Source organism: Equus caballus, chromosome 7 (genome assembly GCF_041296265.1).
Source record: "Equus caballus isolate H_3958 breed thoroughbred chromosome 7, TB-T2T, whole genome shotgun sequence".
NCBI classification, from domain to species: Eukaryota; Metazoa; Chordata; class Mammalia; order Perissodactyla; family Equidae; genus Equus; species Equus caballus.
The window spans coordinates 100,728,426-100,744,148 of NC_091690.1; the positions used below are offsets into that span (position 1 = coordinate 100,728,426).

The following is a 15,723-nucleotide window of genomic DNA, read 5'->3' on the forward strand; positions in this document are numbered from 1 at the left end:
AGAAAATAAAGGCCATATACAACAAACCCATAGCCAACATCATACTCAACAGGGAAAAACTGAAAGTCATCCCTCTGAGAACAGGAACAAGGCAAGGGGGCCCACTCTCACCACTCTTATTCAATATAGTACTGGAAGTTTTGGCCAGAGCAATTAGGCAAGAAAAAGAAATAAAAGGTATGCAAACTGGAAAGGAAGAAGTGAAACTCTCGCTGTTTGCAGACAACATGATTCTATATTTAGAGAAAACTCTAAGGAATCCATCAGAAAACTATTAGAAATAACCAAGAAATACAGCAAAGTTTCAGGACACAAAATCAACTTACAAAAATCAGTTGCATTTCTATACTCTAATAACAAACTAGCAGAAAGAGAACTCAAGAATACAATCCCATAAAGAATGCAAGAAAAAGAATAAAATATCTAGGAATAAATTTAACCACAGAGGTGAAATACTTATACACTGAAAACTATGAGACATCATTGAAAGAAACTGAAGATGACATAGAGAAATGGAAAGATATTCCATGCACACGGATTGGAAGAATAAACATAGTTAAAATGTCCATACTAACTAAACATATCCACAGATTCAATGCAATCCCAGTCAGAATCCCAATGACATTCTCCATGGAAAGAGAACAAAGAATCCTAAAATTAATACAAAACCAAAGACCCTGAATAGCCAAAGCAATCCTGAGAAAAAAGAACAGAGCTGGAGGCATCACAATCCCTAACTTCAAAATGTACGCAAAACAGCATGCTACTGGTACAAAAACAGACACATAGATCAATGGAAGAGAACTGAAAGCCCAGAAATAAAACCACACATGTATGGACAGCTAATCTTCAACAAAGGAGCCAAGAACATACAATGGAGAAAGGAAAGTCTCTTCAATAAATGGTGCTGGGAAAACTGAACAGCCACATGCAAAAGAATGAAAATAAACCATACACAAAAATTAATACAAAATGGATTAAAGACTTGGAGGTTAAGACCTGAAACCATCAAACTCCTAGAAGAAAATATAGGCAGTACACTCTTTGACATCAGTCTTAGCAGCATCCTTCAAATACCATGTCTACTCAGGCATGGGAAACAAAAGAAAAAATAAATGGACCACATCATACTAAAGAGCTTCTGCAAGGCAAAGGAAACCAGGAACAGAATGAAAAAACAATTCACCAACTGGGAGAAAATATTTGCAAATATATATCCAACAAGCAGTTAATTTCCAAAATATATAAAGAGCTCATACAACTCAACAACAACAAACAACGCGATCAAAAACTGGGCAGAGGATATGAACAGATATTTTTCCAAAGAATATATACAGTTGGCCAACAGGTACATGAAAAGATGTTCAACATCACTAATCATTAGGGAAATGCAAATCAAAACTACAATGAGATATCACTTTACACTTGTTAGAATGGCTATAATTACCAAGACAAAACATAACACATGTTGGAGAGGATGTGGAGAAAAGGGAACCCTCTTACATTCCTGGTGGGAATGCAAACTGGTGAAGTCACTATGTAAAACAGTATGGAGATTTCTCAAAAAATTAAAAATAGAAATACCATATGATCCAGCTATCCCATTAGGGGGTATTTATCCAAAGAACTTGAAATCAACAATTCAAAGAGACTTATGTACCCCTATGTTCACTGCAGCATTATTCACAACAGCCAAGATATGGAAGCAACCCAAGTGCCCATTGACTGATGACTGAATAAAGAGGTAGTATATATATACAATGGAATACTACTCAGCCATTAAAAAAAGACAAAATTTTCCCATTTGCAACAACATGGATGGACCTTGAGGGTATTATGTTAAGCAAAATAAGCCAGACAGAGAAAGACAAACACTACACAATTTCACTCATGTGGAAGATAAACAAACACTTAGACAAAGAGAACAGATTAGTGGTTGCCAGAGGGGATGGGGGCTGGGAGTTGGGTGAAAGGGGTAAAGGGGCACCTATATATGGTGATGGATAAATTAGACTATTGGTGGTGACCATGATGCAGTCTATACAGAAACTGATAAAGAATGTACACCTGAAATTTCACAATGTTATAAACCATTACGACCTCAATAAAACAATTTTTTAAAACAGAAAAAGAAAATCCTAAGAATAAAATATTTAGGAATAAATGTAATCCAAGTGGTAAAAGACTTGTACACCAAATATTATAAAAAATTGATGAAGAAAATTTAAAAAGACAGATACATGGAAAGACATCTTGTGTTCATGGATGGAAGAATTAATGTTGTTTAAATGTCCATATTGCCCAAAGTGATCTACAGATTCAATGTAATCACTATCAAAATCACAACAGCAATCTCTACAGAAATAGACAATGCAATCCTAAAATCCATATGGAACCACGGAAGACCCTGAAGAGCCAGAGCAATCTTGAGGAAGATAAACAGCTGGAGGTTCCTGATTTCAAAACACATTTCAAAGCTACAGTAATCAAAACAGTATGGTACTGGCATAAAAACAGATATATTGACCAATGGAACAGAATAAACAGCCCAGAAACAAATGCATCCATCTATGGCCAACTGATCTTCGACCACGGTGCCCAGAATAAATAATGGGGAAAGGACAGTCTTCAACAAATGGTGTTGGAAAAACTGGATATCAAAATGCAGAAGAATGAAACTAGACCCTTATCTCACACCATATACAAATCTCATACCACATACAAAAATCAATTCAAAATGGATTAAAGACTTAAATATAAGAGCTGAAACTGTAAAACTACTAAAAGAAAACACAGGAAAAGAGCTTCTTGACATTAATCTGGGCAATGATCTTTTTGGATATGACACCAAAAGTACAGGCAACAAATGCAAAAATAGACAAACAAGATTGCTCAGAACTAAAAGGCTTCTGCACAGCAAAGAAAATAATCAAGAGTGAAAAGCCAACCTACAGAATGGGAGAAACATTCTCAAACCATATATATGATTAATGGTTAATATCCAAAATGTACCAAAAACACACACTCAACAGCAAAAAACCCAAATAATCCAATTAAAAAATGGGCTGAGGAACTGAATAGACATTTCTCAAAAGAAGACATACAAATGGGCAACAGATATATAAAAACGTGCTCAACCTCACTAATCATCAGGGAAATGCAAATCAAACCCAAAACGAGGTATTCTCCTCACACCTATTAGAACGGCTATGATCAAAAAACAAGAGACAACAGAGGTGGTGAGGATGTGGAGAAAAGGGAACCCTTATACTACCTTAATTAGACTAAAGGAAGAAAATTCATCATCTGCTTAAACAAATTCACACTATGGTGTGAATTACGTGGTAAAGGGAGTGGCCATCAGAATCCTTCCGTTGTAAAAATAGATTTTGCTCTGTCATTAATGTTATCTTTAGGGTGATACTTTGAAATCATGTGACTATCTTCTCCCCCAACAATCTTTATTTTACTCTTTTTCTCGTTTTATTTTTTGTCTTCCTCACTGGAACATAAGCTCCACAAGGGCAGAGATTTTTGTCCTTTTTATTCATTGCTGTATCCCCAGTGCTTAGAACAGTGCTTGGCACATAGATCTTCAATAAATATTCAGTGAATGAATCATTGTTAGTTGTATACCTCTGTATTCTCTATGAGACCAGGAACAACATAAAGGCAAAAGTGATGTTTTCTTCATTTTTATATTTGCAGAAAATAAGCACAGTACTTAGCAAATAATAATGACTAAATTAATGCTACTTTATTTTAATTTTTACAGACTATGGTAAATCAGTCATAATATATAGGACTGACTTCTTTTCCTCATCTATAAAGTGTCAAAAATAATATATATCTAATTACATTACTGTAAGAATAATGAAAGTTATTTTAATATTTCTTTTTAAAATGAAAGATGAAGCAAAAATCCTAATTTGAAATTCAAAGTTTTCAGGAAAAATCATTAAATAATGTATTATATGACATATGAATTTTTGTCTGCTTTGCTAGCTTACATGTTTAATGATGTTTTAGTGATACAATGCTAAAATACCGAACTACTTTTTAAGCAATACTAAGTTACTTTACCTGTAGTGCTTTTAATGTTTCCTTCAATCCTTCTATTTCTTTTTCTTTTATTTCTGTAGCAAGTTGATATTTTCCCTTAATTAAAAAACTATTTCAGTATCTTCCAATGTAAATGACATTATTCATGGGGAAAATATAAAGGCTCAAGGAGCAAAATCTCAACTTTAAACCCAAAACTTCACAGGCTTTAAACCTGTATCTGCACTACAACATACATTTCTAATGACTTCAAAATATCATAAAATTACAATAAGACCTATATAAGATCACAAATATCATGAAATGGGAATTATTACAACAACAAATCATTTTATCAGTAGAGCATTCCTGATAACTTACGGACACAATATAATTATTTAATTCATATAGCAAGAATAAATACATTCTAATTAGTAACATATAAGTACATTTGTCTTATAAATACATGGGAGAATTTTTTAAAGTCTTTTGCTAAAAATAAAAAACTATAAATTATTAATATTCTAAATGATATGTCCTTTAATATAATAAAACCATGTATTAACTATTAAATACTAGAGAAAATATTTAATGCAGATGAATTTCTAGGATTGTTTGGAGTTGTGTCCTTTTCCAGTCTGTCTACATCCAGATGCAAATCATTTTAATGTTTTTTAAAGAAGGTAATTACATTGAAAAAGCACTAATAATATATTATACTTGATAGAAACATTGCAGTAAAATGGAAAGAGCATTAACTTGGGGGCTGACGAGATGTGAGTTCTAGTCCTAACTGTGCCTCTTCAAAATGGGAGCTTCAGCAAGTCATTTAATCTTACTAGGCCTCAGTATTCTCAAGTGTAAACTAACAGAGGTCAAGTAACATAATTCCCTTGAGTCCTTTCTGCTTCTAAGATTTTAAGCAAGTAACAACCTTCATTAGTTTATTACTAATGCTCCTTTCCATTATGGTGAAGAATTGATAATTAAACGCATTTAACAATACTTTAAATTATTAAAAAATTAATAAATACCTTTTCTTCTTCCAAGGTACACATCTTCATTTGCAACTGATAAACAATTTTAAAAATTAAAATACAGGTAAGTAAACTGTTAACAGTGATTTAAACTGGTCAGTGAAACTATAGAAATATTTTACATTCTATATTGTTTTAACTTAAGACAATATGAATATGCTTTTACATTGAGAAGATAATAAAAGATACAAAAGGGGGAGGGGAAGCCAGTCACCAAAGGAAATGAACAATTTAATCACACTGATTAGGGATACCAATCATCCCTGAAAATTCAGTTTTTCTCTCCAGAAGTTTTTTTCTTAAATGTTTCAATATTTTGCCATCTACTCACAAATAATAACATGTTACATTTTCTGCAGGCATACTTTTATAAAAAAAAAATATCATTTGTATTTGCACTGACTGTATTTTCTGAAATTAAAAAAAAATCCGGGGCTGGCCCAGTGGCGCAGCAGTTAAGTGCACACATTTTGCTTCAGCGGCCCGGGGTTCGCCGGTTCGGATCCCGGGTGCAGACATGGCACCGCTTGGCAAGCCATGCTGTGACAGGCATCCCACATATAAAGTAGAGGAAGATGGGCACAGATGTTAGCTCAGGGCCAATCTTCCTCAGCAAAAAGTGGAGGATTGGCAGCAGTTAGCTCAGGGCTAATCTTCCTTAAAAATCCATGTGGCAGTCTAAGAAATAAATAATGACATTTTACAACAGAAAAACAAAAGTGAACATGCCAAAGAAAGCTAATTAAATATTCCAAGCAACGCAAGCATACTAGGCAAAGCTGTCAGGAAATAACATTTTTCTTTGGAACCTCTCTATCTCATTTTCCATATTCCTCACTTACATTCAAGAATCCTTTCTTTAAAAAAAACAATGGGCCAGCCCCAGTGGCCTAGTGGTTAAGCTCAGTGTGTTCTTCTTCAGGAGCCCGGTTTCAGTTCCCAGGTGTGGACCTACACCACTCATCTGTCAGTAGCCATGCTGTCACAGTGGCTCACATACAAAAAGAGGAAGATTGGCAACAGATGTTAGTTCTGGGTGAATCTTCCTCCGCAAGAAAAAAAAAGAAAGAAAGAAAACAAAAAAAAGCAAGGAAAAAAAGGACCCAAGCACTTTCTCCTCTACCCTTCAGATACCTAAATATTCTTACCTTTCCCAAAGTCCCTTGTGATAACAGAAACATAGACTGGGTCTCTCCTAGAGAATACTAGGCTGTATATTTGGATTCTGCTTCCTTACCCTTCAATTAAAACTCCCATTACTTTGGTGAGGCCAATCTCAGACTAAAAGAAATAAATTTTATCATCTGCTTAAACAAAACGGTGTGAATTACCAATAACCCTAACCCACCAGTGATTTATATTATATAGGTTTATTTCTTTTTATGCATTTCTCTTTCTAAATACACATACCTGTATGGAGATGAAGACAAAAAAGAGGGAAGGAAAAAGGAAGAAAAAATGGTGATGTTGAGATGACCACAGGGAAAACATTTCTAGAGGACATTTTCCATGAGCACACTTCTTACACTTACATTTTCTAACTAGGACTGATGAAAAATTTGAGGTAGTAAAGAAGAGAAATAGAATTTAAAATAACTGAAGGAGCTGCTATTCATTTCTTTAACATCTTTTTCTTTTCTATTTTCTACTATTTCTTCATTGCTGACAGTATTTATGGAGGCTTCACTGCATGATAATTGCATCTCCTCATCCTTCACATCTCCCTACTTGCCTCTCAGCTTTTCATCAGTGTTATAATTCTGGCATGGGTAAAGGAGTAATGTGGAAAAGATTAAGATCCTAGGTACTCTTATCAAAGAGAGACGGGGAGAAGATAAAGAAAGAACAAGAACACACACATCACTAACCTGATTTATTTAGGACAGACAAAAACACACCTCCAAGAACATAGTTTTTTGTATTTCTCTCCTTAACTAACTCATTCTACATTACACTTTTTTTATGAGTTGTGATTCAAAATAACTTTATTCATTTCCTGCTTCCAATAATATCCTTTTCGTCTTCAGTGAGTAGAGAGAACAACTTATAATATTCATTGCGGGGGGGGGAGGGAGTGCAGTATTTAAAACCGCAGTGTTTGTCTATCCTTATGAAATTACCTGCTTTTTAAAAACTGTCATTGCTTCTTTGTGTTGCTTTGCTAATGTTTCCTTTTGATTCCGAAGAGTTTCCTATTTTAAAAATTATGAAAAGTTAAAACATAAATTCTAGCAACTCTTTTAAATTTTAATTAACAATTTAAACAAAAATCAAACATATTTGTATATATTATTTTATGCTCTTGAAATGCAACTTTAAACCAATTTTATGAGTTTTTAACTGTCACGGAATTAGCATACAATAAAATTGCTCCCAGTTGCTTATTCATGATAAAATACATTGCTTTTTAAATTTTTAAACTCTGAACATAGATTGCTCCAAAGCTTTCTTCAAGAAAATATCTTTCATCAAATGTATTAAAATTAACAATCCTAGTACACAAGCAGACTATTCTTAGTTACCAAAGAAACCTATTTTATTATCTAAGCACAAATGTTCACACGGCAACATATGATTCTTTAAATTCACCGAAATAATTTTTACGAAACCAAAACTACCAAAGGTCACTCTTGAAAAAAAATACATGATTCCATTTCTTTTTTTTCTCCCTGCTCCCCATTTTCGGTAGAAGTTGTATGTTCTGTCCTTTAGATTCAGGACGATCTTAAATTTTTTCTTCTATTTTTATCAAATAATTCTATAATTTTAAAAAATAGATCTAAAAGTGGCAAAAACTTTCCAAATGTTTGTTTTTGACTCTCTGTTTCTAAATATACATTGATTTATCAATTTAAAAAATTTACCTACTGACCTTCTATTATGATAGCTGGGAATTTAGCTTTCTTGTACAACCATTACCCTGCAACTCCTCCCTCTATTTTTCCAACAAAGTGATATAAAAATTGTGGCTTAAATATATAGTCAGTATTTATACTATTATGACTATGCAATTTTTATTCAGTGCTGAGCCATACAGTATACCATGACTACATTTCTATTCTCAAAGTTTTATTTTTCCTGAAGTTAGCAATTACTTTAAAATACTATCATTCCCACAGCTAATTTTAAAAAATAATAATGCCAGTTCCCAGATCTGTATCAACTGGCTCATATTCTCAGAGGAAAAAAAAATTGAATGGAAAAGGCAAGGTGAGAAGATCCCAAGAATGGCTGAGGGAATCCCAAACTGTACAGGAAACTAGACAGATTTAGAAAAGCTGTAGATGTTGGACAAAATCCTTCAGAGGCGATTGCCCAAAGTTTTTCCTGTGAAAATAAATTCGACCTAATCCACTCCTGTAAGCAAGGAAAAGAATAAGTTTATTGGAGACCTCAGGGATAGGTTCTTTGAAGACTAGATTCTGAAGGTACATGTAACCTCCAGCTCTCTCCTCACTTTCTGTGAACAGCCTTAAATCCAGAAATAGAAGCTTTACTACGCAACAGAAACTGGCATGAGAAATAGCCAAATCTTCAAAAAGACTTAGAACAAAGGCAGAATAAATGGATGGCCTTATAGATCAAACTTAATGCTCCCAACTGCAGTCATCAAGCACCGGAGGAGTGAGTGTCTTGGTAAAGGTCCTTGTAGACGCTTATTATAAGCAGAACTGCAGTCCAAAGCCTAACACAGAAAGGATGAGTCCTACCCTTTATCAGTCTTCAAATACTGTTCTCCCCCAGTCAAGAAACTCAACTGGGTGAAAATAAAGATTTGTTCAAGACATCAAAGTCATAAGTAAAATAACCATTGCCCCAGTTCTTTGTAATAGTGAGTCCAAATACTATTTTATCTTCAGTGCTACCTGACTCTACAGATTTTACCACTATAAATATGTGTTCTGCTTTCTATACTGTCCCTTTAGATCAAGTTAGTTTCACCTGTTTGTTTTGTCCTGGGATAGTCAACAATTTACCTGGAGAGTCAGGGCTCAGGGGTTTACTGAGGAACCTTAAGGACCTTAAATTTCCCTGTAACTCTACCCTTATACAATACGTGGGCAAGTTTTTGCTATGTTCTAAAGATGAGGAGAGCTCTAAGACTGACTCCAGTCATCCACTTACTGTTTTAGCTCAGAAAGGCCATGAAAATTCCAAAGAAAATTTAGAATTTTGTCATAATAAAGTACATTATTTAGGGTACGATGTATCCCAAGGAGGTAAATCTATCATTCCTGATAAATAATAAGCCATTCAATACTTTCCAAGGCTGGTTACTAAGAGACAATTAAGAAATTTTCTGGATTTCACTGGCTACTGCAGACATTGAGTTCCAAACATCTCCAAAATTGATACATCTCTATATAATTTAAGTCCTCAATAATGGAACCTCTCCCTTAGGAACTTAAACATGAACACGAATTTTTTATTTAAAAGTAACTGTTCAATAGTCACCCCCCTCTCCTCCCCCCCCCACCCCGCCACTGAGGCCTTTCTAATTGTCATAAAACTTTCTATTTGTGTCTCAACAATGTTGGCAAGCCCTTAATACTCTAACACAACACCAAAGCTATCATCAGGGTCCAGCTCTTACTACAATCTCCCCTGGACCCAGGGCAAAAGCCTACTCCTTATCTAAGGACAATATTAGCTGTAGCCAAACTAGTAGAGGCCTCTATTGCCTTGGTTTAAGGGTCTGATGGTTCTGTATAACGTACAATCCTTGTTGCTTAATGAAAACACATTTTCAGCAAGCAGGCTTACCTCCTATGAACTTTTATTACTTTCTCTCTTATGTATTCCTACTCAGTGCTATACTTTAAAGCCTGCTACTCTTTCCCCATTACCCAAAGAAAGGGAATTCTATGAGATCTAGCCTCTGCCAAGCAATGACTCTGCCTCAAACCGATCTATGAGAAACTCCATCTAGAAAATCTGTTTAATCTTGCTTGTTGACAGATCATTTTTTGAAACTGAAATGGGGAAATATCAGGCAGAATACACTGCAACAGTCTCAAACAACTCCTAAAATAGGACTCCTTACCAGAGGTAAAATCAGCCCAGATGACAGAACTTATCCCACTTAGCAGAGCTTGCCAATTGTCAAGAGAAAAGAGAGTTAATATAACACTAATATCAGGATATGCCTTTTGGAGTAGTCCATGATTCTGGAATATTGTAGAAACAATGAAGGTTTCCAACCTCAGTAGGAATCCCAATGTAAAACGGCCAACCGTTTTAAGTGCTCTAATGCTTCCTAAGGAGGTAGCTGTCATAAAGCCATACTAAAAGGGATAACATGAAGGCTAAAGGAAATGTCCTCATTTATCTTTATGACACATGGGCAGCTCTCAGTCAGGACCTGGCCCTTATGATACTCCAAAAAGCCAAATCTTTGTAGAGATTTCAAAATGCTCTTTTGGAATACCCATGACTGGCTTCAGAATTTGAAAAAAATACATGATTGCAAATTACAAAATAATCTCTGGCATTTTTAGGAGAGACAATTTGTGGCACCAGAGAACCTCAATGGAACTTCGCAAAAATTTTTACAAGAAACTGCCCATCAGAGCAAGGACACACTAAAATTCTACTAGCATTGGCGAGAAAATTCTTCTAGGACTGCTGAACATGTCTCTGGGACACGTCTCATTTGTCTCCAGCACAATCCTGGTAAAAACTGTTATCCTTGCAAACCCAAGCTTCAGGATCCCATTGAACATGTCCAAATGGATTTCCTAAAATTAACCCATGCAGTGGGTTCTGAATGTGTTCTGACCATTGCTTGCTACTTCTCTGGGTGGACTGAAACTTTTTCTTGCCAGAGAGCTACAATTATGAGAGTAGAAAAAAATAACTTGATTTTGTGTTCCCAACCTACGCATCTCCAGTGACAGAGGCACTCATTTTACTGAGACTGCTATTAGAGAACTTTGCAAAGCCTTGTCATTTATTTAGAAATGTCATTGCCCCCATCATCTTCAATCTTGAGGAAAAACAGAGCTAATAGAATATTAAATCTGACACTTTTTTCTTTTATTATGATAGTTTACAACCTTGTGAAATTTCAGTTGTATATTATTGTTAGTCACGTTGTAGGTACACCACTTCACCCTTTGTGCCCTCCCCCAAACCCCTTTCCCCTGGTAACCACCAATCAGTTCTCTTTGTCTATATGTTATCTTCCACCTATGAGTTGAGTCATACAGAGTTCGTCTTTCTCTATCTGGCTTATTTCACTTAACATAATACCCTCAGGGTCCATCCGTGTTGTTGTGAATGAGACGATTTTGTCCTTTTTATGGCTGACTAGTATTCCATTGTATATATATACCATATCTTCTTTATCCAATAATCAGTTGCTGGGCACTTAGGTTGCTTCCACGTCTTGGCTATTGTAAATAATGCTGCAATGAACACAGGGGTGCATGGGACTTTTGGAATTGCTGATTTCAGGTTCTTAGGATAGATACCCAGTAGTGGGATAGCTGGGTCATAAGGTATTTCTATTTTTAATTTTTTCAGAAATCTCCATACTGTTTTCCATAGTGGATGCACCAGTTTGCACTCCCACCAACAGTGTATGACGGTTCCTTTTTCTCCACAATCTCTCCAACATTTGTCACTTTTGGTTTTGGATATTTTTGCCATTCTAACAGGTGTAAGGTAATATCTTAGTGTAGTTTTGATTTGCGTTTCCCTGACGATTAGTGATGATGAGCATCTTTTCATGTGTCTATTGGCCATCCTTATATCTTCTTTGGAGAAATGTCTGTTCATGTCCCCTGCCCATTTTTTGATCAGGTTGTTTGATTTTTTGTTGTTGAGCTGTGTGAGTTCTTCATATATTATGGAGATTAACCCTTTGTTGGATAAATAACTTGTAAATATTTTTTCCCAATTAGTGGGTTGTTTTTTTTGTTTCAATCCTGTTTTTCCTTGCCTTGAAGAAGCTCTTTAGTCTGATGAAGTCCCATTTGCTTATTCTTTCTATTGTTTCCCTCATCTGAGGGGTTATGGTGTCTGAAAAAATTCTTTTGAAACTGATGTCAAAGAGTGTACTGCCTATATTCTCTTCTAGAAGACTTATTGTTTCAGGCCTAATCTTTAGGTCTTTGATCCATTTTGAGTTTATTTCTTTGAATGATGAAAAAGAATGGTCAATTTTCATTCTTTTACATGTGGCTGTCCAGTTTTCCCACCACCATTTGTTGAAGAGACTTTCTTTTCTCCATTGTAGGTCCTCAGCATCTTTGTCGAAGATTAGCTGTCCATAGATGTGTGGTTCTATTTCTGGACTTTCAATTCTATTCCATTGATCCATGCACCTGTTTTTGTACCAGTACCATACTGTTTTGATTACTGTAGCTTTGTAGAATGCTTTGAAGTCAGGGATTGTGATGCCTCCGGCTTTGTTCTTCTTTCTCAGGATTGCTTTAGCAATTCGGGGTCTTTTGTTGCCCCATATAAATTTTAGGATTCTTTGTTCAATTTCTGTAAAGAATGTCATTGGGATTCTGATTGGGATAGCGTTGAATCTGCAGATTGCTTTAGGTAGTATGGATATTTTAACTATGTTTATTCTCCCAATCCATGTCCATGGAATGTCTTTCCATCTCTTTATGTAGTCATCAATTTCTTTAAGGAAAGTCTTGTAGTTTTCATTGTATAGATCTTTCACTTCCTTGGTTAAATTTATCCCAAGGTATTTTATTCTTTTTGTTGCGATTGTGAATGGGATTGAGTTCTTGAGTTCTTTTTCTGTTACTTCATTGTTAGCGTATAGAAATGCTACTGATTTATGCATGTTTTTATACCCTGCAACTTTGCTGTAGCTGTTTATTATTTCTAATACTTTTCCTATGAATTCTTTGGGGTTTTCTATATATAAGATCATGTCGTCTGCAAACAGTGAGAGTTTTACTTCTTCACTGCCTATTTGGATTCCTTTTATTTCTTTTTCCTGCCGAACTGCTCTCTTTCAGTTTTTGTCCGTTGAGTATGACGTTGGCTGTGGGTTTGTCATATATGGCCTTTATTATGTTGAGGTACTTTCCTTCTATACCCATTTTATTGAGGGTTTTTATCATAAATGAATGTTGGATCTTGTCAAATGCTTTCTCTGCATCTATTGAGATGATCATGTGGTTTTTGTTTCTCATTTTGTTAATGTAATGTATCACGTTCATTGACTTGCAGATGTTAAACCATCCCTGTGTCCCTGGTATAAATCCCACTTGATCATGGTGTATAATCTTTTTGATGTATTGCTGTATTCGGTTTGCCAAAATTTTGTTGAGGATTCTTGCATCTATGTTCATCAGTGATATCGGCCTGTAGTTTTCCTTCTTTGTGTTGTCCTTGTCAGGTTTGGGGATCAGGGTGATGTTGGCTTCATAGAATGTGTTAGGGAGTGCTCCATCTTCCTCAATTTTCTGGAATAGTTTGAGAAGGATAGGTATTAAATATTCTTTGAATGTTTGGTAGAATTCTCCAGAGAAGCCATCTGGTCCTGGACTTTTATTTTTGGGGAGGTTTTTGATTACTGTTTCTATTTCTTTACTTGTGATTGGTCTATTCAGAGTCTCTATTTCTTCCTGCTTCAGTCTGGGGAGATTGTAAGAGTCTAGGAATTTATCCATTTCTTCTGGGTTGTTCAATTTGTTGGCATATAGTTTTTCATAGTATTCTCTTATGATCCCTTGTATTTCTTTGGTATCCATTGTGATTTCTCCTCTCTCATTTCTGATTTTATTTATTTGAGTCTTCTCTCTTTTTTTCTTAGTGAGTCTGGCTAAGGGTTTGTCAATTTTGTTAGTTTTTTCGAAGAACCAACTCTTTATTTCATTGATCTTCTCTACTGCCTTTTTTGTTTCAATATCGTTTATTTCTGCTCTAATTTTTATTATTTCCCTCCTTCTACTGACTTTGGGCTTTGTTTGTTCTTCTTTTTCTAATTCTGTTAGGTGTCACTGGAGGTTGCTTATCTGAGAGTTTTCTTGTTTTTTGAGGTGAGCCTATATTGCAATGAATTTCCCTCTTAGGACTGCTTTTACTGCATCCCAAATGAGTTGGTATGGCATGTTTTCATTTTCATTTGTCTCCACATATTTGATTTCTTCAATAATCCATTGTTTGTTCAATAGCATGCTGTTTAGTCTCCACATTTTTGCCCCTTTCCCAGCTTTATTCTTGTAGTTGATTTCTAGTTTCATAGCATTATGATCAGAAAAGATGCTCGATATTATTTCAACCCTCTTGGATTTATTGATGCTTGCTATGTTTCCCAAGATATGGTCTATCCTTGAGAATGTTCCATGTGCACTTGAGAAGAATGTGTAACCTCCTGTTTTTGGATGAAGTGTTCTATATATATCTATTAAGTTCATCTGGTCTAATTTTTCATTTAATTCTATAATTTCCCTGTTGATTTTCTGTCTGGATGATCTATCCATTGGTGTTAATGGGGTGTTGAGGTCCCCTACTATTATTGTATTGTTGTTGATGTCTCCTTTTAGTTTTGTTAAGAGCTGCTTTACAAATTTTGGTGCTCCTGTGTTGCGTGCATCTATATTTATAAGTGTTATGTCATCTTGGTGGAGTGTCCCTTTTATCATCATAAACTGCCCCTCTTTGTCTTTCTTTATCTGTTTTGCTTTGAAATCTACTTTGTCTGATATAAGTATGGCAACACCTGCTTTCTTTTGTTCATTATTAGCTTGGAGTATTGTCTCCCATCCCTTCACTCTGAGTCTCTGTTTGTCTTTGGGGCTGAGGTTTGTTTCCTGGAGGCAGCATATTGTTGGGTCTTGTTCTTTGATCCATCCTACCACTTTGTGTCTTTTGATTGAAGAGTTCAATACATTTACATTTAGAGTGATTATTGCAATGTGGGGGCCTACTGCTGCCATTTTATCACTTGTTTTCCAGTTCTCATGCATTTCCCCTTTCTCGTCCCATGACTTTTGGACTACTAATTCAGCTAGGTAAATTTCTGTATTGGCTTTATTCTTATTTGTAATTTGTGTCTTTATTCTTGTTATTTGTTTAGTGGTTACCAGGAGGTTTGTATAAAACATCTCATAGATGAGATAGTCCATTTTCTGATAGCCTCTCATTTCCTTAAATTAAAACGTTCCATCGCTTTTCTCTTCCCCTTCTTCTAGGTTGTTATTGTCAGATTTTTCTCTTCTCTTCCTTCTTGTGTTGTGAGTTTGTGGTTAAAATGACAGGATTCTATTTATTCTTGGTGTTTCCCTTCCTTTTATCTTTAATGTTTTATTTAACTTTTGCTAATCTGTTCTGATGGAGAGCTGCTACTTTCTGTTATTGTCCTTCTACTTACCGCCTTTGCTCTGGGTTTTGTAACCCCTTTCCTTTTTTTAATTTTTCAGGTATGAGGGTCTTCCAGAGCATTTCTTGAAGAGGAGGTCTTGTGGCAACAAATTCCCTTAACTTTTGTTTATCTGGGAAAGTTTTTATCTCTCCATCGTATTTGAAGGATATTTTCGCTGGGTAGAGTATTCTTGCTGCAAGTTTTTGTCCTTCAGAGTTTTGAATATATCCTTCCACTCTCTTCTAGCCTGTAAGGTATCTGCTGATAGCCTTAGGGAGGTTCCTTTGTAGGTTATTTTCTTCTACCTGG

The 15,723-nt window shown here is 35.3% G+C and overlaps 1 protein-coding gene across 11 annotated transcripts in view; it reads right to left on the reverse strand.

The window, feature by feature from the left end:
- The window catches only part of CCDC73 (coiled-coil domain containing 73), a 151,568-nt gene that overhangs the window by 75,598 nt on the left and 60,247 nt on the right, over positions 1-15,723 (reverse strand). For 7 of the 11 annotated variants that reach the window (XM_070274984.1, XM_070274989.1, XM_070274987.1 and 4 more), the window contains 3 exons: positions 7,199-7,270; positions 5,076-5,111; positions 4,084-4,158 (listed from right to left, as the gene is read on the reverse strand). In XM_070274984.1, coding sequence (XP_070131085.1) covers positions 4,084-4,158; positions 5,076-5,111; positions 7,199-7,270 — 183 coding nt within the window. The remainder of the gene's footprint in view (positions 1-4,083; positions 4,159-5,075; positions 5,112-7,198; positions 7,271-15,723) is intronic. The other 4 variants (XM_070274993.1, XM_070274991.1, XM_070274990.1 and 1 more) reach the window with 1 other exon arrangement.